Source organism: Thermobia domestica, chromosome 14, assembly GCF_964235325.1.
Source record: "Thermobia domestica chromosome 14, izTheDome1.hap1.1, whole genome shotgun sequence".
Taxonomy (NCBI): domain Eukaryota; kingdom Metazoa; phylum Arthropoda; class Insecta; order Zygentoma; family Lepismatidae; genus Thermobia; species Thermobia domestica.
In genome coordinates, this window is record NC_137467.1 from 36,859,900 (window position 1) to 36,885,411 (window position 25,512).

Here is a 25,512-nt window from a genome sequence, read left to right on the forward strand (position 1 = left end):
TTTCTCTCTGGCCTGAGAACCTCTGGCCAGGACAATATAAGCTAAACCTTTTTGCGTTCGACGTCATCTGTTATTTCTTTTCCACTTTCGCTCATTTTTATAGATGTTTCAGGAAAACCTGTTCTTGGAAAACAACACGTTTCTCCCATTTATAAATCTGAATTAGAAAGTTATGTGTCATCCTAAAGCAATATCTCGCTACTCTGAAACATATCACTCCTGTACGAGAAAATTATCAAAGACATTACTTCCGGTTCAGTACAATCTTAAAGTTTGTATTGGAGGGTGGATGGCCCATCTGCCGTCAGAGAGAGCCAAAACGTGATTTTTTTTCGTTTCCCATTTACATAAAGTGTAAGTAAAACTTTCATTATTTCTCAGTCGCTGTTTCATTTTTAACATCCCTAACATAAAAATAATAAAAGAAGACCATATCTGTATGAGTTAGCATTAGAACTAATAAATGAAAACCTGAAAGCTCGTTCTGAAATCTCAATAAAAAAAAAAAGCTCCTGTTCTTGGCACTATACGGAAATCAAACTACAGATGATGAACCGGTCTAACCAATCCGAAGAGATATTTCCTACATCTTCGGATCAAGAGAAAACAGAACTTGCCTTAAATGTAATGATTCTGGGAAAAACGTGTTCAGAAGGCAGTCAACAATTACTACTACTTGCAATACATGCCAGCAAACTCAGAAAGAGGGCAGTGACGTGGATGTTGATTAACTTTGAACCCGCCTTGAATCTACATATTGTGGAAACACATGTGCAAGAAGCACTTAATGATTACTGCTCCCTGCAATAAATATCAACATTACCACAGCTAGCTCAGTGACATGGATGTTGATTAGGTTGTATTCTGTTCTTTTGTGTTTTGTTCAGTGTGTTCACTCATATTAGGAGTGTTGTAATTTAATTTAAATGAAAAGTATACTTTTGGTCAACAATGATTTGTCTTAATTTAAGAAAGCTAAATGTGCCAAAACATACACTTTGCATCATACACAGAGCTGAAAAATGTGATTAATCGATGACGGCCGAATTGACGTCGTCGCGAATGGAAACGTGAATTGGCAGTACGTGAGCGGATCAAGGTAAGGAACGAGATATTTAACGAATTTTATCGCGAACTTTTGACAACTAAGATGTTTCGCATTTGTATATTTTATCACGCGTGTAACTTGACAATACCATCTTATGTAAAAAAATTATTTTTCAGTAAATCGTTTCACATATCTTACAATATTTTTTTACTAACAAAATGTGGACTTCATGTAAGCCGTTTTCACAATTATGCATAGCCATCTTTTACCTGTATGAGATAGCATGTTTCCCCCAAAATTGAACTTCGATTACACCATTCTTCATAGTCTTCACACGAGCAGATCCCCCCCATCTGTATTAATATATCTGTTGCAAAATATAAACTTTAATTAAGTCATTTCTACACACTTAGAACACTTTTCTTTTTAATAAAGTTTTCTCCTGTGTGTTTTAACATATGTATTGCAAAATGTGAGCTCCATATATATATATATATATATATATATATATATATATATATATATATATATATCTTCTTTTCAACTGTGTGTTGTCATGCGTGTGAGATTTTCATCTCTGTATTAAAATGTCCTGCCAAACGAAATACTTTTCTAAACTCATCGTATGTGTAGTTTTCTACTTGTGTATATTAAAATTTGTCTTGCCAAGCTTGAACGCGAATCAAATGACGCACTAGAATCAGAAGTTGCTAACTCATTATTGCTAGATTTTTACAGGATCACGCTTTAAATTTTATAGAAATATGTTGTAATACCGATATATCAATACAATGATCTAAAATTTTTTGTGCTGGTTCGTTTTGACAGGTATGCGATGTCTTACAGTACCAGTTATTTATAAGGTAAACAACGTTTTTGAACAAAGTTCAAAACCTGATTTAACAACTTTTTTATAAAACGAGTGAGAAGTTGGTAAGTCAGTATACCCAACAACTTCTGAGTACACAATAAAGAATAGGTAAGGAATACGAAACACAGCTACGAACTTTATTTTCAACAACCCACATGCACATTCACTTTACATCATCTCGCGCTTCAGAAACGACAGTGAGCGAAAAAGAGTGGAAGATACTGTGTACCGAAGTTTTGGTACACAAACTCTTTCCTAACATACACCACGAATTCCGTTAACGTCACTAACACTTTAGATATGAATGCCGTTAAAATCGCTTTAAAATCAAAGACGTTAACAACTGGAGTGAAATCATGTTCACTATTATTAGTGAGTCTTCTTTTGACACATACAACCTTAATACGATTTTTGCGTGAAGTTCGTCTGATCAATTTAACTGATGTGGAAGGGAGGAGGACTTGATTTTTGACCGCTACTTTTCTTCAATTTGCCCAGTTTCCGTCAATGAGCATGAAAAAATATCTTGTGAAATATAAATATATGCGGTGAAAACAAACCTGCGCAACTATGTATCGGCCAGCAAGATGCGGCCAAATCGCAGATGGTCCAGAAGGCCCTAGTGTTGGAATAGACATGGAACATGTTTATCCGCTGGATCTACACTTGTAGCTGATGAGGAAGCTACCCCTCATTATCGATGTCGCTTAAACTTGTTACCCGTAACTCCATTACATATTTGAAGACTCAAGAAGGGGTATATTTGGAGTTATTATTTTCAGATAAACATTCACTTGAGGAACCGTCACTCGAATCTTCCTCGGCGTCAGCCACTTTTTCACTATGCTGCAATTCCTGTGAGGGGAAGGCAGAAGCGCAGCTCGTAGAGTAGATGCGGAACCAATTTGCCGTAATATCTGCGCCCAAATTACGAACTTAAAACTTGTCTTCCAAAACACATTCCTTTACAAAGGGGAGGTATATCATTTGAAGGACTTATTGTTTCCTTTAATATTTAGTATTATTGCAGACCTGTTTTGTACGATATTTATCGTGAATTTAATTTTTTTTTCAAAACTTGACTTAACATCTTGTGGGTGCGTCAAATCCCTTTCTATATTCTATGTCTAGTTACATGTCTTGCCAAAGCTGATTCCAAACTAAATCCTATTCACCACCATTTGCATGTGTTTGGTTATTGAAATGTGTGTTTTAATATTGCCGTTTGCCAAATGTGAACTGCCAGTAAATGCTTTCCTACACTCTCCACACTTGTGATTATTGTCCTGTGTGGATTAACATGTGTCTAGCCAAATGTGAACGTCGACTAAATGCCTTACTACATTCTTGGCATATGTGATGCTTTTCTCCTGTGTGGATTAACATGTGTCTAGCCAAATGTGAACGTCGATTAAATGACAAACCACAGTCTTGGCAAGTGTAAGATTTTTCGCCTGTGTGGATTACAATGTTATTAGCCAAACTTGAACGTTGATTAAAAGCCTTACCACACTCTTGGCATGTGAAAGATTTTTCGCCTGTGTGGATTAAAATGTGTCTAGCCAAAGTTGAACGTCGATTAAACGCCTTACCACAGTCTTGGCAAGTGTACGATTTTTCGCCTGTGTGGATTATAATGTGTCTAGCCAAATTTGAACGTAGAGTAAATGCCCTACCACACTCTTGGCATGTGTAATGTTTTTCTCCTGTGTGGATTAACATGTGTGTAGCCAAATGTGAACTTTGATTAAATGCTTTACCACACTCTTGGCAAATGTGATGTTTTTCTCCTGTGTGGATTAACATGTGCTTACCCAATCTTGAGCATACACGAAATCCCTTTCCACATACTCCGCAGATGTGGGATTTCTCACCTGTATGAACTAACTTACCGCTTGACAAATTTGAACTTTGACTAAAGCGTTTATCACTGTTTTGGTACGTTTGACGCTTTTCACTTTCCTGTGTCAGCATATGTCTTGACAAACGTGATCGATGAAATCCTTTGCCAAACTGCGTCGAACTATGACGTTCCTCATCTGAATGAGAAATGGCTCTCTTTAATATAATAAACGTATTCTCTTCTCCGTGGGAAGCAAATACGTTATCGGGCCTGTAACATATTCAACAAATAACGAAATATGATTGGAGATAATGATTAAGTAGCAAAAAAAAGGTAATTTTTCGCTTTTTTTCATGATAAAATTACGCTTAATTTGTTTTATTACATGAAATATTGTAGAAATAAGAAATGGAGTACCAATGAGAAGTCTCCATATCTCTTTACTTTCAAAATAAGAGGCTGTAGTTTTTTTTCATTATATCAAATTGAACAATCATTTATATCGTGGCGGTCATAAGTCTTTGACCATGTAATGGCGACTCCTTTGAAACAAATGGAGAGTATTAGAATTAAATCTGTCATATCTGTAGTTTCGTGTGAAGAAAAAACAAAGTTGAGGTTTAAGAAAAACTCAACTTATTATTATAAACTGTACCGAAGATTATTCACTTATATCATCATATGTGGAAAACGAAAGACGTTTCGAAACGAAGAAAAAAGTAACATACAACTTTACAAGCTGAGACAGAGAGACTTAATGTAACCAGACTAAAGACGAATCGTTTACAGCGTAGTGTTCGTGGTTCAGTGGTCTAGACGCTTGACCAGTAATCTGGAGGTTCTACCACCAGATACACGTCCAGCAACTTTTTTTTCTGTACTTTACGAAGTTTTATTGCGATTGATCGGCAATGACAGACGTTTTATTACATTCAAATATTTGAATACTCGTTTGTTTCAATACTTGAACTATCAAATTTTCAGGAATAATACTAGTAATAATAATAATTATCTCGTGAAATATTTAAACAATAAAAACTTATTATCGCACAGGTGATACCATTACAAGCAGAACGTGACACAAAAAAATATTTCGGTTTTGTGTAATGTTGCCCATTAAAAGGGGAATTTCTCATCTCGATCCTAAAACATACCGAATTAAAATCGGGATGAGGCTTAACATTTTAATTCGAGACGGGACAAGGCTAACTCACAATATCGTCACGCTTTGGAGATGAGAATCTAGACGAGACGAAAAGTATCGTAAACATTGCTCGTCTCATCTCGATTCTCGAAAGAGTATATGCTACTCTTTAGGTAACAATTGCTCTGTAGACTGAATCTTATATATTGTTTTGTAACCTTGTATTTCAGTGCACATTAACTTATGGTCGGTGTATATATTTTTGTAGCAAAGCTTATAGAATTACATCTGCAAACTGCACATGTTAGTTTAATATAACCCTTAGTGTTCAATGATATTCAGTTCTTTTTATTACAGTTATTTTCCTCAAAACGTACAATAGAATATTTTCTACATGAAACTTTAGCGGAAAATTTTCGACTAAATTTGAGTAGCTGGAGAAATGTCTCACGAAGGTACGGAACCCCTTCCCCGAAACCTCTACGTTTAAGTAAGTTTTGCCAAATTTTAGAGCAACTTTAAAACATTTAATACCATTATTATTATTATTATTATTACTATTGCTGAAGTGTTCTAAATTTAATGGTTCAACCTGTTTCACCCAACTGCCGCCTAGTGAGTATTGTGCTGAACAAACACAGTGTGTTTCGGTTTTTTCCGTGTTCCGCTTCCTCCCACTTTCTTTATTCGAATATTTCTTTCGTTCTCATCATCGACGTCTTCTGTAGCTTAGCCGGCCTAACCATTACTTAAAAACAAATTTTCTTACGGGTCTTGTGAATTCAGAATCCCTACTTTCTACACGAAATTTGTCTCGAAACTTTCCGCTATAACATTTAGCTAGTTGTAGGGACGTATGGAGAGGGTATGTCCTGATAGTCCTAACACTTCTCTTTAATCCCGACTACATTGTAACTTCTGGCTAACGCTACGGGCGATTTTACAGGCTTAATACAATGTGTCCTCGTACGGAATTTCTTATCTATATTATTATTATTATTATTACTGAATATTTGATACCTCAATATTGCGACCTACTGCGATGCAAATAAGCATACTGAAATTACGAAAATGAAAATAAATTCTTCGGACACACTATAAGGAGGAATTGAGTTATAAGAGATACTTTGCAAAGAGAGGAAAAAGGTGTTAGCTACTGGAAAATATGAAATTCGAAACTTCGGATGCCTTAACAGAAGCTAAGTAGGATTTGTCTTCATCACGATACCCTTTCGAAGTAACACCCTTTGTTTGGGTAAAAGACGTTGGATTATGGTTGCGTTATATTGAAATATCATCAAAACATACCAAAAACAATAGTTACTATTTATCAATTTTTCTTGAATGAATATATGGAACGTGTTGAAAATGGAGAAGGAAAACATTATTATTGTTTCTAGCGAGAGTAGAAGAACAGTTAATAACAATTCAGGCAATTTTGTGACTCATAGACCTGAAGGATGACCCATTTGTATTCATGAATTGTTTTCGAAACAAGCGAAGTTTTCAGACAGTAGGAATCGAGATTGTGACGTCATGTAATTAGTTTTCCCTGTGAAAGGAGTCGTTTCAACTCTAACTTGTAAGCACAAGAGAAATTGACAATTCTTCATTTTATTATACATCAGAAATACTAACATTCTAAATTATATTTTTTTCTGAATATCTTCGAAGAGAATCGAACAGCGGACCTCTAACACACAAAGCGAATGATCAAGCCACTACCCTAAGACCGCTCTTTTAAGTAAGAGTTGCGAATTGCTCTTTTATGTAAGAGTTGCTATGTAGCGAATTGCAAACGTTTAAGATTCAATTTTTTATTAACCATTAATCACTGATTTTGCTCAAGATAACATAGTGTAGTACAGTGAATTCAAGATTAAATTTAAAAAATACCCAAAGTATCTCCGTAATTTATCTCTATTGTATTTGGTTATTCTTGTTTCCCAGGTGTTTCCAATAACCTTGAACGACCTGGACACGAACACAGATACATCGAGAACATTTAATATTTAAAAAGCTTTCTCATCGGGAATCGCAAGTGAGACCGTCTAATAAACAATCTGATGTGTGGGTGCGTGGTTCGTTCCCAAGGCAAGCAAGGTTGAGACTGACACCGTGCTCGTGGGTTTTCTCGGGATACTCCCACTTTCTCATTTCACCAATTTGTCTATCATAATTCACTTGCTTTAATCATAGTCTTCCTTAACCTAACAGGCATAATCGTTGGACATTAAAGGATTTTATTTTCAAGCTGTTAACCCAAACCGATCAGAATCGAAAAAGTTGTATTTTCTATTGCTCATTAACGTTTTCTCACGAGAAAATATGTAGAAAAAAGCCACGGCGAATCGCAATTCTATTCAAAGATAAAACAGTAGACTAGCAATATCTTAACCTAAAATGTAACCATTACATATTGTCTGGAACTTTTCCAGAATCTGTACTGATATTCCGGGAAGTGCCACAGTTGGAGTTGTTTATTGAATCGGATGGTCAGTCGGTCGTGGGTCAACAGCATATCACCCACTGCGACCCACCACCATCATGACACACTACGACCCCACTCACCATGAACCACTGCGATCATGACCCAGAAGTATGTTTCTTGTGCACATGAAAATACAGATATGAAAGACCTAATTCTCATAAGCTGCATTTGTTTCAAAGCAGTCGCCATTACCTGGTCAAAGACTTATGTCCGTCACGATATATACGATATCAGAGTTAACCTGGTACATACCAAAATACTTATTTTGTGCTATGTGGAATAAACATTTCATTATTATAAGTGAAAATAGAGACCCATTGTCACTAACATTAATTATATATCATTACTTTTTGTGTCAGAAAATTTAAAAATCCGAAGAACTTGTTGCAATTGCAGCTACAAAAAACTGTCGCTATGATTACAAAGAAACAAAGGGACGATATAACAACTTTTAAAATTTTGCACAAGATACGTGATTTCCCTTAACTATACAAATTTCTAGTTGCGATCTTATATAGTCTGATACCTTGAGATAGTAAAATTTTGCGTATATTGATATGTAGCTACGTAGTTACATCTCATACATTCTTATTAAATAAAAACTTTTGAGAAGCATAGAGTTTTCAATTTCTTGTAATTTTTATCTACTTATTTGAAATACATGATATAACAATTCCAGAATTCCACGTTAAGATAATGTGGACAACCATTAAAACCTTCGTTACTCCTAGATTATTAATAGTGCTTTTATCTTTGTGGTGTAAAGATAGAATTTAAATTTATCATAACCTGGTGTAATGTCATTCGCACAAATCGAAATATATATTGGGTTTGGAATCTTGCTATTACAGGGTTTTTGCAAACAATGCCTCTCGAGTGTTATTAGCATCGTGAAACACTCAAGTCGTTATTGTTTATCACTTTAAAAGTAAATAGGGCGTACGAAGATAAATGCTACACTCTGAATACCGAAAAATTGAAGAAATTTGTTATGCATCACATTATAAAATACAGGCTGCTGAACGGTTTGAAATAAATAATTTAATATGTTGAGCGTCTACATTTAAGTGGCATTTTAATACGTTACGTTCATTCAAATGGGAATCATAAAGACGGGAAGAGGATTAAATTCGTACGTTAACTCTTATAATCTACCTGGTCTCTCCTGTTAGAGAAAGGACAGTTGGCACAATAGCTTTCTTACTTTTAAAAAATTGTAGCGAGCAGCAGTGTTCTCGGAATTACAACATTCAAGAGTGAGAAGACGAACATTCTGCATATTATACCTCAGTACAAAAAAATTGACATCAACCTAATCTGGTATTACCAACAGAAATGGCTGAATTGATTGAAATTAAATTTTACATGTCTGGAATTAGCCAGACATGTATGATGTATCTCATTTAGAAAACTTTTTATCTTTTCTTACGTTACTGACTCTAGAATGAATATCCTACGAATAAAAGAAAAGGTATAAATCTTACGCTAAAAGCAGAGTATCTGATGAGTGGATTATACTTGGGAGGTGAAATTTATCATGAAAAATCTTTATACCAGTGAGCATGTTATCTACGACTTACGAGATGAAAACGGAAAATTTTGCGCAGATCTCATAATACATAAATTTACCATATGATATAAAATGAATATGCAATTTACAGAACTTCATCACACTTTATCTGATGCACTCAAGTGATCACAATTTTGCTAGCATAAAAAATGTAGAAAAACTACAATTTCAAGGGGATGTTGTGAAATTAAGCTGTGAACTTCAAATCAACTTATAGACTTCTTTAGATGTTTTAACAAGAGCAACGCCAAAAACAGCAAAAAGGCTTGTTGTATACCACTTTAAAAAATTACTCCGAAACAAAGTATTTTCATCATTTCTCACGCCTTTATCATTTCCGAACGTTTTTCTTTACTTATATGGAGCAATTTACTTATATGGAGAAGTATATCTACCTACTTGGGAAAAAATATCGAAGAATCACAATTTTTTCCTCGATAATTCACAGTAATATTTCCTGTTTCATTCCCGCGCTACTACAATACAATACCCAGGGAAGAACACTTACGGACACTCTTTACTAAGTATATCTACGTACCTTTAACGGCATCTTACATAATATATCTTCTTTAAATATACACTTGGTGGAATAGAATTACGTAATACTATATGACTAATGTTGTAACGAACACTGGACATTTATAAACACAACGTAAAAACAACAAAATAATAATAATAATTAACATATGAAATAAATTTTCAAGAAAATCTTTTCCCGACTTTACCATCCCATTTCGAAGAAAGTATACATTTTGTTTATACTATTTCACTCAAAATATGTTTTATTCGCATAAATGCGTGTTGAAACTAGTCCGCATATCAATAAAGTACGAATTAAAATCAAGTTCCTGCACAAACCCTGAACCAGGGACAATAAGCATAAGCTTGGTTCTGGTTGTATTTACTGTACTATCTGTGAAATTTCAAAGTTGAAGTTAAGCATTGGTTTTCTGCACACTTTGTTGCAGAGGTAGCACCCTCGTGATCAGGTGTTTGTTTCGCTGGTTACAAAAAAGTACAACATACTGAACATACGTTCGCGAAATTGTGAATGAAGGCCGAAAGAGTAACTCAATTGCAAGAAACGTGACCTTCATTTGAAGTTTTCATAGTAATTTTCAATGTGTACTTGTAGCAGTAATAGCTTAAAAAGTAAAATATATATTTCACTTTAAATTTTAGTATAAACTCAAGAATATGCGAAACTCATTCACCCAGTGATTAACCAAAGCCGAAGTCCCATACCTCATAAATTTAACTTCTCGACTGGGTATCATCCTACACTAAACCATGCCAACTTCCATCATCATAGCCCATTCTTAGAGTATCGTATCCTATAGTATTATCTTTTCCTTTTTGACACACCAAAATTTCACAAAAGTTTTACAGTTAACAAGCATATTAGTGACGCAAGCGACGTGACCCGCCTATCGTAGACATATCGATTTCATTATTTGTGTAAAAATGTGATGTTTTTTATTGTAATTGTTAACTAAATATATAGCACGTAAAATTTCTTTTCGTTCATCTCACGCTACGTAAGTTATTCAAAATTTAACGTCTTTTTCCTGATTGTTAATAACCATCTTTAACTCTTTCAGCACTGACCTACACAATTGTGCAGGTAGGTAGAATCACCAACATATACAATGCCGGCTGAACATTATGTTTACACTAAGGTAACTATAATGAAGTTCAAAAAGTTACAAAATTTGTAAAATATCTGTGTTTATGAACAACTGATACGGTATTAGCGGAACGTGTGAATTTACCAACGCAAATGTCCGAATGGTAAAATCTTGTACTGGTTAAAACATACAATATTGGCTCGAAAACGAACAAATAACAGCAGTGCCTAGTACTAAAATAATATTTCAAATCAGGGTAAAGGTTAAAATTCATGCCAGGAAAAAAGAAAGTGTGAAGGTGTCACATTTTTTTTATTAATCATTCACGTAACTTCTGCCAAATATCTGTTACGTGCCTACAACTTTTTTATGCATGGTTAAAAGTATCAACCTGGTGGGGTTTATTAAACATTTTATACAATACCCAAATTAAACAAGTGAGTATCGTTTCACAATCGACTTCCAAATTATGCGAATTCAATATTCAAACATGAGGTAGTACATCTGTAACAATATGTTCCCATGTATTAACAAGATCGAAGAAGGAATCTGTTCCTTGGACGCTAGATCTATCTCAAATATCTGTGACTAGTTATCCGTTAATTTTTCATTTCTATAGAGATAAATGTTGAAAAATCTTGTTAATTTGAAGCACTTCCAATCTGAATAGAAAGCTAAGGAAGAAGACAGAACATATCGTTGGGACGCTGACCCGATCGCAGAAGTGCTGCTCGACAGCTTATACAGTTTTTCTCTATGAAAATCCAATAACAGGATTACTAATCACTTACAAAACAACAGCTGCTACATACCTGTTATTATTTTCGTTTTATAGCGATAAATGTTGAAACCGGAGACGGATAATTTTAACCATGTTCAGTTGGAATTGAATTTCAACGGAAAAAATGAACATACTATTTGAATGCAGAATCAATTACAAGCAACTGCAACGTGATAGATTTTACAACTCTTCCTCTAATAAAATAAGTAATGAAATTGAATGTAATAGTAAATTTGAACTACTTCCGTATTTGAGATGTATACAGTTAAAAAAAATAGTCGTGATATTACGCCAGATTCGACACCAGTTTTGGAATTTGTTAATTTTAAACTTTATTAACGAAGCTTCGTATATGGAGGAGGACACTGATCACGTGAGTGCTGCATTTCTGGTGACTTTTTTTTTATATCTGACTTTCGGGACAATCACCCTCCTCCTACGCACTGCTATAACTAAAAGCTAATACGACGATAATTCCGGTCCCGATGCTAGGAGTGAAAATCGGGATTTTCCCGGCTGACCATATTCAAGCTTTGGTTTGCTAAAAGAACCTTGAGTGCTTTGCACGAACGCCTGGTCGTCGCTCGGAAGGGCACACACGAAGGCGAGTGGGGTGCATTGTTCTAAAGTAAACACACGTTATACTCTTATGAGTTCTCCCCTTGTACGGATTGAGCTTCGCAAGCTAAATTGCCGTTTGCATACGTGAGAGCCGATTTTTTTTTAGTTTATCATCAGTGATTGTACGATATTTGCATACTCCTTCGTGTAAAATATTTTTTCTAATATTGTGCAGAAATCAATAGTGAAGTGACTAGTACATATGTGTTAGCACCTTAACATTCGTTTCTAATTTCAGTTTTGTGAGACAAACTCTGGTTCCAAATCATTGAAAAGGAAGGAATAATTGTGCCGGCTTGGACGATCGCTTATTACTATCAGCAGAGGACTCCAGCGGATCCTTGGGATTATCCGACGTGGAACATCTGAGATTGTTATAACTGCAACGCCCCTGAAGGAGTTGACCGCTCGAAGATTATTGTGAGTACGTGAAATCTTAATTTATCAATTGTGCCATACGGCCATCTGTATTAAAAGAAAAAATAAGATAAAGGTGGAAATAAAGAAGTTTGTTTGCATTAATTTTCATCTCTTAGAACTCAACGTGAATGTAATTTATCCTATCTATCTAGTGCTTCTCTAAGTGATGCCGAATTATTAATTCTTTCTTGCTCCAATTGGAGAAATATCCTTGCGTGTCATGGTCGGTGTCCAGCTATAAGACATACACTGAAACAATTCACCTGGATTAAGGAGCTACTATTTCTTAGAACGCCAGCCTCCTTAAATGTTAATGGTTAGCTGACTAGGACGAGTAATAAAAAATTGAATTAAAAAGAAATAGGTGAACATTTAAGAATTAATTCTAAAAGTTCCGATTAGTAATGTAGCTAAAAAGAATTATCAAAAGAAAATGCAGAACATGGTGAAAATTAACCATAAAAGGAAAAATTGAAATAATACATTCCGACTATTAAAATTAAGAAAGGTAAAAGAGAATTACACAAAGAAACGATGGAAATTGTTACAGATCATGGATCCTGTAATTTTTATACTAGAAGATTAAACATCAAATTTGACTAACATGTTACTGCATGGTAGACCAAACGCCGAACTAACCTATCGGCCATGGGTTTACGCTCCCTACAATCAACGGCTTCTGGGTCAAATATAATGAAATGCCACATGATCGTTTTTCTGAAGTTTGATTCCAGATATAAAATAATCAATCTATGTGACTACTCTATCTTTAAATTATATTATATTCAACTTTTCAATTTGGAATTCATGCTAAAATTTGTACATGTTTAAATATTTGGTTCTGTAGCTATATTTTGCACATTTTAAGTTGGTAGCATTGTTATCCTGGATGTGTATATAAAATTGCCTTCTGCCAATTTTGATGACTCACTATGGTACCTGTGTTTCGAGCAGGTGTGTTTCCAAACCTAGTAACTTATTGTGAAATAGCTATCATTTCGCTGCGTTTTTTTTTTTTTTTTTTTTTTTGGAAGAAGAAGGTAAGATGAATATTGTGTAGAAGCTGTACCGTATACTGTATGAATAGTGTATAGAAGCTGTACCGTATAAGAAATGTAAAGAGTAGCTACCAACCTTATCTCTCAAGATTTGTGTGTTTCTAAGACTCTTGGAGGCAATGGTTTCATGGTAAATTCAAGGTCTAAACATAATAGTGTCTGGAGGAAGGTAAGATCATTATGTCGTTTCATTAAGTTTCTGGTTTCAAGTTTGTTAAAGTTTAGTTCTGCGCTTAAATACAATTACTATTGATGCGAATACAGTATATACTGGACATTTCTCACTGAGTATATACAATTCATTTCACTCCGTTTGCTTGTTTGGAAATAGTTCCGCAGCTGTGCTAATGATGGCACTAGGAAAGTAGTACCCAAATCATGTGTTTTTCTATCATGATATTATTGCCACCTTGCATACAGTTTTCATATTTCGTGACTTTTCACGTCACACTCAGTTAAAATATAAATTAGTTGATTAACAAATTGTTCATTACCATAAACAAGTTATAAAAATATCATTTAAATTACTTTAACGATTCTCATACTACTTGCATACAAAATAGAAAATATCTATCTTGCAAGTGCTATGTTGCTACTTGCTAGTATCCTATGAGCTTTGAGCTCTCTGCAAGTGCTAATCAAACAAATGTCAAGCATGGAATATTTTGCTGGTAAATTATCAGTATCTTTAATTTCAAAACTGACTTCGAAAAAATCTCAGCCTTCCACTTTTTTTCGCCAACTGGTAATACTACTTGAAATGTAAAATTTAACTCTAAATTTTGAAGCTTCACTCGTAAACTGCCTGATTTTATATGGAATAGCTCAGCGTTTACATCTTTAAGTGAAAAAATATGGAACTGTCCAAAAAGGCAGTATGAAGTATGATAAAAGCTATCAATACACGCAAGTACTGACAAAATGGTAGAAAACTCATATCTTGGTGGAATTCAATCGAAAATAGTGTGAAAAAAACACTTTTAAAAATTGAGAAAAGGTTAAATTAAAAAAAAGGGAAATATACGTGGAAACACAAAATACATAGAAAAACAGATACACAAGTAAACTATAAACCATTAGCACCATAACCTTCTCGTCAGCCTTGGCTCCTTGTACTCTCACGTTCCTGCACTTTCGATTGGATCATGGAATATATTCCCCCGTGTAAGACATATAATAAAAGTGGACAATAGTTTTTCTTAAAGCAGTTTATATATTTCTCTCATAAAACCTTGGATTCATAGCCATGGTCGTGCTTTCCTAATGTAAACCTGCAATCCAGTATATTTTTCTATGCTACTAAAATATTTTGTTCGAAAGGCGGGATGTACTTAATAATTTCGTATTTACAATTATATTCCTAATCTGGACTGTACAGGGCTAATTTATAAATAAATAAATAAATAACGCTTCGCTGGCATTTTATGAGTACATCTCATTAATCCAAAACGAAATTTGACTTAACATCGTTCTGAAATGAATTTAAATAATAATGATGATGTCAGGCTACAGGAGTTCTATATATAAGAACGAAAAGTCCATTATAAAATACAGTTCTCAAAAGTACTGCCAGAACATTATCTGATAAAATGCTGCTGCCCCATAACAAAAACAGAAACTAACGTTACTCAGAAAACGATTAGCAGTCATTAGACCACTTCCCTTTAGAGGAAAACTAAAAAGAAGAAGACGACGTTGGGCACATTGTTAAAGGTACTAAGATTCTATTTTGTCAAAAAACACACTTTGCATAGTTATTTTGTAATGATAAATCTATTCTTAATCTTCTATTCCAAAGCTTTTCTTAAATAAAAAATACAAAATCCTGCAGGACTTGTATCTTGGGCCATTCTCACTTGCCTAAAATCTAAAAGCAAAGTAACAAAATTTATTTCAATCAAATAATAAGAAATATCTTGATCTTGAATCACATTCTCTGCCATTAGAAGCAAAATAACTGGCAATAGCTGATAAATTTCGCAATATGTTTCAAATAGAATGGTTGGGAAATTTTTCAAAGTTCGTTCCTGGGTTATTCTTACATTCGTCTATATTCTCGAATAAGATCTCAATTCATTTCACTCGCCTGAAAGAAATGAAACGGTCTCAAATTATACCATCTGCAGAGTAGGAGCCGTTCTGATCAAGTTTGAAACAAGTTTAATGCTACGATCAAAATTTCTTTCATTGTTTGTCAGTACGGACATTAATACTTCCTTCTTCATTTGAAAAAAATACTGACGAGTTACTTGGCTCTCATACTAGGAGTAGCAGTATGTCAAATATATACCTCTACGATAGGCTCAGAGCAACACACAAAAAAAAATCGAATTGGAAAGCGCTTGAAATAGAACGAGTTGAAAATTTCTTTGTAGTTTCCAGCTAAAGATATTCTTACAAATTTCTAAATTGTAGAAATCACACTCCTAATTTGTTACAGTTAACGACTAAAAATGAAAACGAAAATAAATAAATTATTTATTCCGTAAAGGTGGTTGTAGAATAGCTCAAAAGTAAAAGGTACAAATCTGAAACAAGGAAATTCGAAGTCAGGAAAATATTTCCAATCCTTTTTCTTGAAATATTATCAAACTTGTGGTTAGTAATAATACTTTTTCCGCTTCTCAACACAAATGACATAATTTGAAATTGTCTTATCCGTAATAACTGAGGGAAACACATTTGTTGCTATATGATACAATATAAAACATACAATTATGTCTGTAGATAACAGAAAATAAAATCATCCATTTCTTCTATTTTTATACCTACTCTAAATTTTGACCTCTCATTTACGCGCTCTGAGGGACTAAGTTGGAGTTCTTTCACTTCAGATCACATTATCGCTACCCGATGAGTGAAATAATTAGTTATCATTTTCTACAATCTAGGAAGGGATAATAATATCCTAGGTAAGAGCTATACAGTTATACCCAATCGTTTTATTTGTAACATGTTTAGAATTTGGATCTATTAATGGCGTGCGTTCTGCTTTTCATTATAGGGGTTATAATTTGAAATCACACCATTTAAAAGACAATGAAATGACTAAAATTTTCGAGGGCCTTACAGAAAGAATGGGCCTAGATATGAATCAAACAATTTCTTACTTTCTTATTTGAGACCCTGAATATTTCAGGGTTATCTTCCTGATCTATAAAATTTCAGGAAGGTATTTATTTCCATTTCTTTACTTTATCTTCCAAATTATAAGAACAATATGACTAATAACTTTATATTAATATATTATGACTTACTTCTAGTTTTTAAAGAATTAGCTCGTTAAAAAATCTAAAATTATTTGACTACTTTATATAACTAATAATATGATTTTCTTAAGTTCCATTTCCATTTGAACTAAAAAGTAGGGTAATTGTTTAGTATAGGGGCCAAAAACTAGCAAAACGTAGGACAATTTACGGAACAAAAGAGTTGATAGTGATGTTGAAATACTCAAGAAAGTATCGAACACAATTTTTTAGGGCGGTACGGAATTTGCACAAACCGTAAGTGTAAGAGGAAATGATTTATGTGAGAAAAGGAAATGAATTGCTGGTAACGAAGATAGAAAACAAAGAGCCCTGCGGGGCTCTATCCCGACTTCACTCGCTAAAGCTAGCTCGGCAATGCCGTCTGAATTTAATGTTGGTAACGTAATTTAACATATGAAGCCATAAAACAACCGTATCAGAATAGGATATCGTGAAAAGTAGGCGCATATGATGGTCCACCAAAGATAAACAATTGACAAAATAGCAAAGTACTAATTTACAAATGATGAAAAGGAAACATTTTGTAAAATAATGTAGAATTACGTAGAAATAGAGATATAGCACTAATAATAAACCCTGAAACAATGTTAGTAATAGACGTCGGTCTGTCTCCTGTCTCTGGCTTGAATTTTTGAAGAGGTATTCGGACTTCACTTACATGTGAATTAAAGCATGACATTTCGAGAAATGGGCAGAAAGAAATGTCGTGTGGCAATATTACATGCAAAATTATAAAGATAAGAATTTTTCTTGCAAATATTGTGAACATACATATTTATGCCTAAATGTTGACAAAATTGTGGGACATGTGTCTTGTGGCAGTTACCCAACCTAATTTGTTTATAACATGTAAAATTTAATATGTTTATATCAGTAGTAGAGTCAAGTATAGAATATCCATTTACATGTAAATTTAAACTTTTTAGTGGTTTAAAAGTACGTGGACTTACTATACCTTTTTTGAAACACATTTTCTTTCGTAGAACATATTATAAATAAATATCCATTTATGCGTACTCTCTAAATTTAATAAAATAACATAACATCCTTCAGAATATACATTTTAAAGACTCCTCTGGGGACAACTGTAATAATATACTGTGATATAAAAACGATTTTAACTTTGAACTGATATATAGAAATAGAATGCATTTTCATTTGTGATTGTTCATAAATTCAAAGAAAATTCCCATTTTTGGGAATCTTCCCGGGTATTTGTCCATCACTAGTCCTGGCATAGGACAGTTTGTGCATTTGGATAAAGCCTTCGCCGTTGTTCGAATTGCTAGCGTGTGCCATTGGTGCACGTGGTCTAGAGTTCGATTCCCGACGTAAAAGTGCTGAAAATTAATTTTACAATCAGTTACATTAATTAATTACCCGTCATCAGCGCAGAAGTTAGAGGGAAAAAAGAGACAAAATCTATTATGCCAATAGTTTCGAGTAGCATGTTCTTAATTATATCATATTTTAGTAAGATTCTGAATTGCAAAATAAATTAATATCAGTATAACATATGTATTGTAGGAGAGCTGTAAAGTGGTACAATTTTATTTTTATTGGAGACACGGTGGCTCAGTGGTAAAGCTCTGCTAGTTCGTTTAGCTTCCGTCAATCGGGTTTTCTAGTTCAAGAACAAAAACGTGTACCTGGGTTTTTGGGGTATTCTGACGTTTCCTCCCACTTTTTCACTCTACCGTTCATTCATTGCTGTCATCACCGTCTGCCTTGGTGCATAATTAAGTAACATTAAAGTAAAAGTAATAAAAACTAGAACACCTTCTTCTTAATATATAAAATGATTAGCCCGCTGGCCAGATTCGGGCTTACAAAGCATATATCATATCTGGCCAGAGTAGTAAATTTCTAAATATACAACCATATTTCTCGGGATGAGCTTTGTAAATATCCTTTACAATGATATTTATTGGACAGTTCTTTCTTGAGAACTTTCAAAGCACAACTGCACAATTAAACCTCCAATTGGTGTAAATAAAAATACAATTTTCAACAATACAATACAATACAATACAATACAAAAAATACAACTTTCATTGTAGTTTCCAGCTAAAGATATTCTTACAAATTTCTAAATTCTAGAAGCACAAACTCCTAATTTGTTACAGTTAACTACTAAAAATGAAAATAAATAAGTTATTTATTCCGTAAAGTTGGTTGTAGAATAGCTGCAAATAAAAGGTACAAATCCGAAACAAGTCGGGAAAATATTTTAAATCCATATTCTTGAAACATTATCAAACTTGTGGTTCATAATAATAGTTTTTCCGCTTCTCAACACAAAGGACATAATTTGAAATTGTCTTATCCGTAATAACTGGGAGAAACACATTTGTTGTTATATGATACAATATAAAACATACAATTATGTCCGTAGATAAAAGAAACTAAAATTATCCAATTCTTCTATTTTTTTACCTACTCTAAATTTTGACTTCTCATTTACGCGCTCTGAGGAACTAAGGTGGAGGTGTTTCAATTCAAATCACGTTATCGCTATCCGATGAGTGAAATAATTAGTTATCATTTTCTACAATCTAGGAAGGGATAATAATATCCTAGGTATGAGCTATACAATTATACCCAATCGTTTAATTTGTAACATGTTTACAATTTGGAACTATTAATGGCGTCCGTTCTGCTTTTCATTATAGGGGTTATAATTTGAAATCACACCATTTAAAAGACAAGTGAAATGACTAAAATTTTCGAGGGCCTTACAGAAAGAATGAGCCTAGATATGGATCACAAATAATTTCTTACTTTTTTTATTTATTTGAGACGTGTTTCCAAACTGTAGTGTTTATTGATGTCATTTTCGATTTCGAGCGTTGAATGTTTTAAAGATTATTATAAATATTTTTATACATAACTGGAATCATTATGTATTGTCCACGATTAGTCAATAGTCCACGGTTATGATTATTAATATATAGTTTTTGGTATATCTTTTCATGTTATGTTAAACAAATCATACACATTGCAAATTTTTTCCGCAGTATTAGGTAAAAATTCATATTATAGTACTGTACAAACTTGTATTTTACCATGCGCCAGGCGAAGTAGCACTAGGTTCAGGCAAAAAATGTGCATACAAAAAATTTTGAAATAAGAAACTGATAAGAATAAATAAGAAAGCAACAATCTTGCGATTTTAATGTCTTTTCCGGTACATTTCTAATTCCTTATCATAATCATAATAATAACTATTATTTTAAAAATTAAACAAAATAAATACCAATGAGAAGCACCTACTGCGCTAGAAGACTATGGATTCGATAGTGATAGCGGCCCTATTTGATCATTTTCTCATCTCTACTCTTCCTAATATTTTGGGGTCTTTCACGTCTATAATACCCTACTCCATAATGTTAGTTATAAGTGTGTAATAACTAGCTCTTATATATTAGTATACAAATCGAGCTTCATCCTCCTAACGTGATGACAGGGAAAGATAAAGAGTAAGTTAATAACATCTTTAACACTTCCTTTTCCCAAGTTAAGGTAAACCAAATAATGATATATAACCTACCGTTTAATCAAAAATATGATGTCTTGCATAATACTACTTTGAAGTACCATAAGACGGGGTTACTTTGCACAAAATTTGAAAAGAGATTCACAGTACTCTGTCGGTAAAACCATGAGCATTAGAGAGGAAGTTTCAATTGCCACCGTAAGATAGAACATGTAACTGTATTTCGGCTATAATGTTTGCGGTTAATTCAGTTCAAATTACCGGGAAAGTTTGTTCTAGTAGAGGTAAAGGCTGCAAAGTCACTGAAAAGGATGATAGAATTTAACAGATATCATCTATACAGATATCATCTATATCATCTTTTTAAAAATTATTTAAAAAAAAACATCACTAGATATTTGGGGAGTGGGCTTGCAGCTTATACACGTAGGAATCACTAGCAATAGATTTTTAGGCAAACCTTTACTTTGACTCAAACAGTGACTGCAACGATTTATCTGATCCGGTGTCGGAAGCAATTTAGGAATGATTCCCAAAATGCTCCAGTTTGCTCCCGGAAACGGATCAGCTGAATCGGTTAGTTACTGTCCGAGTCAAAATAATGTACAATGTTAAGAATTATATTATATAGACAAGGGACAAAATGTTACTAAACACCATTTTTAATCAATTCAGGTGAAGTGGTGACTATCAATATTGATATCTATATGGGGACTACCACCCCACCCACACCCTACTCAAGCACCATAAAAACATCCAAAAAAATAATATTTAGTCAAACCACTACTATAAAGCTAACGTAAGAAGGACAAAAATAAAAAAAAAACACTCATCACTAATTATAAATCAGTGAAGCATCACAAGGAAAAATAAATTACATTTCACCAAGATAATGGAACAACCAAAGTAAGTACTGATACCGATACCATCATTATAATATCAATGTTAATAAAATGCATGCAGTTTAGTGTAGAGTATAAAATGTTTGGTAAGAGCTCACTTTATGCCGAACATTCATTGGAACCGATTCAGCTGAACCGATTCCTCGGAACCTTAAGAGATCTGTTCCCAAAAATAATTCCATGAATCGAAGCAATCGAAAAGTAAATTCTGCAGAAGTTTTGCAGACCACCTAATAAGCAATCGTAATCTAACTTCACCAGCAAACTAAGATATATCATAACAATGATTATATATTACGATTGCTAACCAAATGATCTACCACACTCATTAAGAATTTACTCTTCAATTACTAAGTACAAGGGCAATATCTTTGAGAACTGACTCTAAAGTCTTCCGAGAAATCAATTCAGGTAAAACGGTGACTATCAATTTTGAGATCTAAATGGGGGGCTACTCATAAAGAAACTTAAGAACTCGTAAAGAAAACATCGAAAACCACAATAAATAATAAAACCACTACTATAAATCTAACGTAATACAGAAAAACTAACAGCAAAAAAATAAAGTAACACTCACCACCAATTATAAATCAATGCAGCATGACGAAAAAAAAAACACGTACCCCTTCCAACAATCAGTTATAATCAGGATTTGTACAAGCTTAGAAATAATTTTTAAAAGAGAATCAGCACTGCGAGAGTTCTCACTACACTCACTCAAAAATATCTCATTAGTTTCACGGCATATATCACCGACTATCCACCTTTGCTTACAACGCATTTGACCGACAGTAAATTTGCGTCTACCGAACAAACTCTCTTCAATGTTAAATCAATCCACACAATATTCCGAAACGATACGAATTCACTTCAGTATCACAAACATGTTTAAGCAATAAATAATAATAATAATAATAATAATAATAAATAATATCAGAACAATCAAACTCGCAAAACGGTCTGTTCAAATCCTGGACAATATTACAAGAACGAACCGACATCGAAATTAACTTCAGTTGGCACATTTCACTACCTTCTTTTTCCTTCACCAAAGTAACACATGTTCGACTACCAAATTCAAACATACAGCATGATCACACATTAGTACATAACTACCAATCAGCGACGTCAACACAACCAACCAATCACAGCACAAGAGACTATATCACTAACACCGATCGCTAAAACACCAAAACAACATTCTCAACAAAAGGAATAAAAACGATTCCGTACCTGTTCCAGTGACTGTGATTTTGTTTCTCCAATACCACTTTCGGTGACAAAATCACTTGTTCGGCATAAACTGCACTCTAACCAAATGTTTAAATACTGAATGAAAACATTGCAAAGTAATACTTTTTTGTATGTTGTTGAAAGGAACCCCACGTATGAAACGTTTCACATTTCAGTTTCAAGAATTGCATCAAAGTCCAATTAAACGCACTAGTATCCTACGAAAATCACTTAACTTTGACGGAAATTCTTTTAAATTTAGGCTGTTTTTACAGTAACTGCTTTTCATACCACTACAACAAACCCTCCTGGTAATTAGAACTGATGCTAACCCCAACAAAATAGCCAAAATCTTACAGCGTAGTTGAAACTTCCTGTTTACAGTTCATGGTTGTACCGACAGAGGACTATGAAACTCTTTTCATATTTCGTGCAAACTAACGACCAATGTGCAAATTAACCCTGTGTTACGGTATCTAGTAACCACTGTAAACGAAATGGAGTATCAAAATTCAATGTGTCAAATCATGACACGGGACTAGAAAAATGTTTGGGAATGAAGGAATCCATATAATTAACCATAACCATTAACCATATAATAATCCATACGTATAATGTATTGTAGTACTTCGGAACACAAATATGCAAGCAAAGAAAGCATTTCAGAATGTTACCTATAAAAAACTTAGGAACGTTCAAGTACACATTCAACACGCAAGACATGTAAGTTTATCCTAAATACAGTATTTTGCGCTATCCTCGTTTACCAACATTCTGCGTAATGCATTAATCTGCATAGCAATCTTCTATTTACTGGCCATCTAGCGCATGCTCGTTATAGTTGTTTGTACAATAATTCATACATCATGTACGTTTACTAAGCCCCTAAAGTGATCCTATATTGAGAAATGGAGGTCCATACCCTAGAAATGATTGCTGAGAATATAAAAAGTCGACTTCCTTTAAAGAAATTAGTGCAGCTGTGAAATGGATTTGTGTATGGACCTCTACAATTAATGAACATCCATTGTGGTAAAATGATTCTTTATTTTGTATTTTGCTAATGTCGTTCTAAGCCCTCCGGAGAAATTAGGGTAGATCCATTTGAGCTAAATCCTGAGTAAAATTACAAACGTTCATAGTTTTTTTTTTTTTTTTCAATATAATACATTCCACGTTTAATTTGGAAAATTTTAGGATGAATATCATTCTCGCGATTTCTTATTTTACAAAAGTTTCTATATAAATAAAACAATATCGTCGACCACCTATATTTTAAATATGTGCAACAATTAGTGAGTAATGTGTAATCAATAATAAAAGAATCATTTTTTTTATGAAGATATAAACTACATAAGATTTGTATGAGTAGTAGTTTATATCTTGAAAAAAAATATAATCCTTTATATCTTGACAAAAAATCGATTTGTTGTTATTATTTGGTATACAGATAGTGTACCGTATGTGTGCCACTCCATTTCCAAATTGTAGATTTATTAACTTACGTTCGAGATATCTCCCATACCTAAATACTTCTTGCGAAGCATTTCTTTTAACCGATTTTCCAAACCCATGTAACCGTATTATCAATCTGAACCAATTAGTATATGAAAAATTGAACATTACCTTTCTGGCCGAACTGAATTTAAATTTTTTGTGGTTAATTGTTGGGAGTCATTAGAGTACGACGCGCAAGTCTCCTGAACCACTATTTTTCTTAGCGTTTCTAAATTACTTTCCAATGCAGGATCTGATTCTGCAAATTCTGATTTCAGCATATCAACGGTCACTTTCACATCCAAAGCTGTACCCTTGTCCATTGTTTGCTCTCCTTCCGTTGTACATAATATTAACCCTTTGTTGTCAGTCATCAGTTCGTATGTCCACCCTTTCCCTTCGAGTGGATCTTCCTGAGGTAAGTCATAAACAATTTCTTCTTTACACATCAATTCCAACTTAACAGACGCCTCACCAGCCATTGTGAATTCAAATGATATAAGAATTTAACACTGTTCTTATACTTCCCTTATATTGTTTGCCAGTGTTTTAATGAAATGATTTACGAGAACTTTCAGAAAAGTAACTTTATTTTTCCAATCTTCTGCGGTTGCGTATTTCTTTCGTAAAGTGATTCAAGGTTAATAGAATGAATAAAGCTGGGTTATATCGGTAAAGGGACGCTGATTGGCTGGTGAAAAGACGTCACTGCAGGAGCAGCTAGGATGGCGAGAAATTGTAGAGAAGCAGACACGCGAAGCGCACAGCCACAAGCAAGACAAGACAAGGTTTGCACAGGAAATAAACAATAATAAAAAATTTTAAATAATAAACCTACGTGCCTTTTTCTGCTTAGTTGTTTGTTGTAGGCCTCACTGTGGCTGAGGCATGCCTAGTCGAGATTTTCTTTTATGGGCATTTGTTGGTTTTAGATTTTATTTCTATTATTCATGTATTTTATGCGAATGAACGACCTAGTTCTTACATATATCTTAACTAAATGTTCATTCATATCAGGATACTTTTCACTTATTTTCGCGGTTCTCTTTTGCAATGTTTTTTTCACCGGACATAGTGCTGGTACCATTAATGTCATTGAAAATAAGTTCAAAACCTTTCATTTTTGACATCCATTCCTGGAACGAGGAAACCACCACGCGACAGAAAATCGATCCAAACTTCAGATGCTGTTGTTGATTTGGGGTTTAACGTTCCGTTCAGCAGCGAGGCTATATGAGACATGGACCTACTGATTAACGTGGAATCCGAACCACCTGAGCTCCCGCGGGGAATCGAACCCGACTCTCCCACGCTAACCCTTCAGCTCCCTTCAGATGGTGTACCGGGTATGGAAGAAAGTACATCTCTAGATAGTGTACCCATTGATGTGTCGTATTTTCTTCCTTGATGAGCGATGTATCCAGCAAGAAATCGAAACCCTTCCACTGAGCAATCTGTCTGTTGTTCAATAGCCGGCGATTCGGTAGGTGTTCCGTCATCTGATACAAAGATATTTTCGATTTCGGTTTCGCCTTCAATCATTGACAAGGGTTGTGTCATATCTGGTACAATTCCTTCTAATAATTTCGATGTCAAGAAATCTCCATAATCTTCTTGCGCGATACGAACTTCATTTG

At 34.0% G+C, this 25,512-nt stretch overlaps 1 protein-coding gene across 1 annotated transcript; it reads right to left on the reverse strand.

Annotated features, from left to right (window-relative positions):
• Positions 1 to 1,061: 1,061 nt before the first annotated feature.
• Positions 1,062 to 24,543, reverse strand: LOC145669631 (uncharacterized). The gene is made up of 2 exons (XM_081737870.1): positions 24,005 to 24,543; positions 1,062 to 4,032 (listed from the first exon to the last, which is right to left on the reverse strand). The coding sequence occupies exons 1-2, from the start codon at positions 24,355 to 24,357 to the stop codon at positions 3,198 to 3,200; spliced, it is 1,188 nt and encodes a 395-aa protein (XP_081593996.1). The 5' UTR covers positions 24,358 to 24,543; the 3' UTR covers positions 1,062 to 3,197.
• Between the last annotated feature and the right edge of the window lie 969 nt (positions 24,544 to 25,512).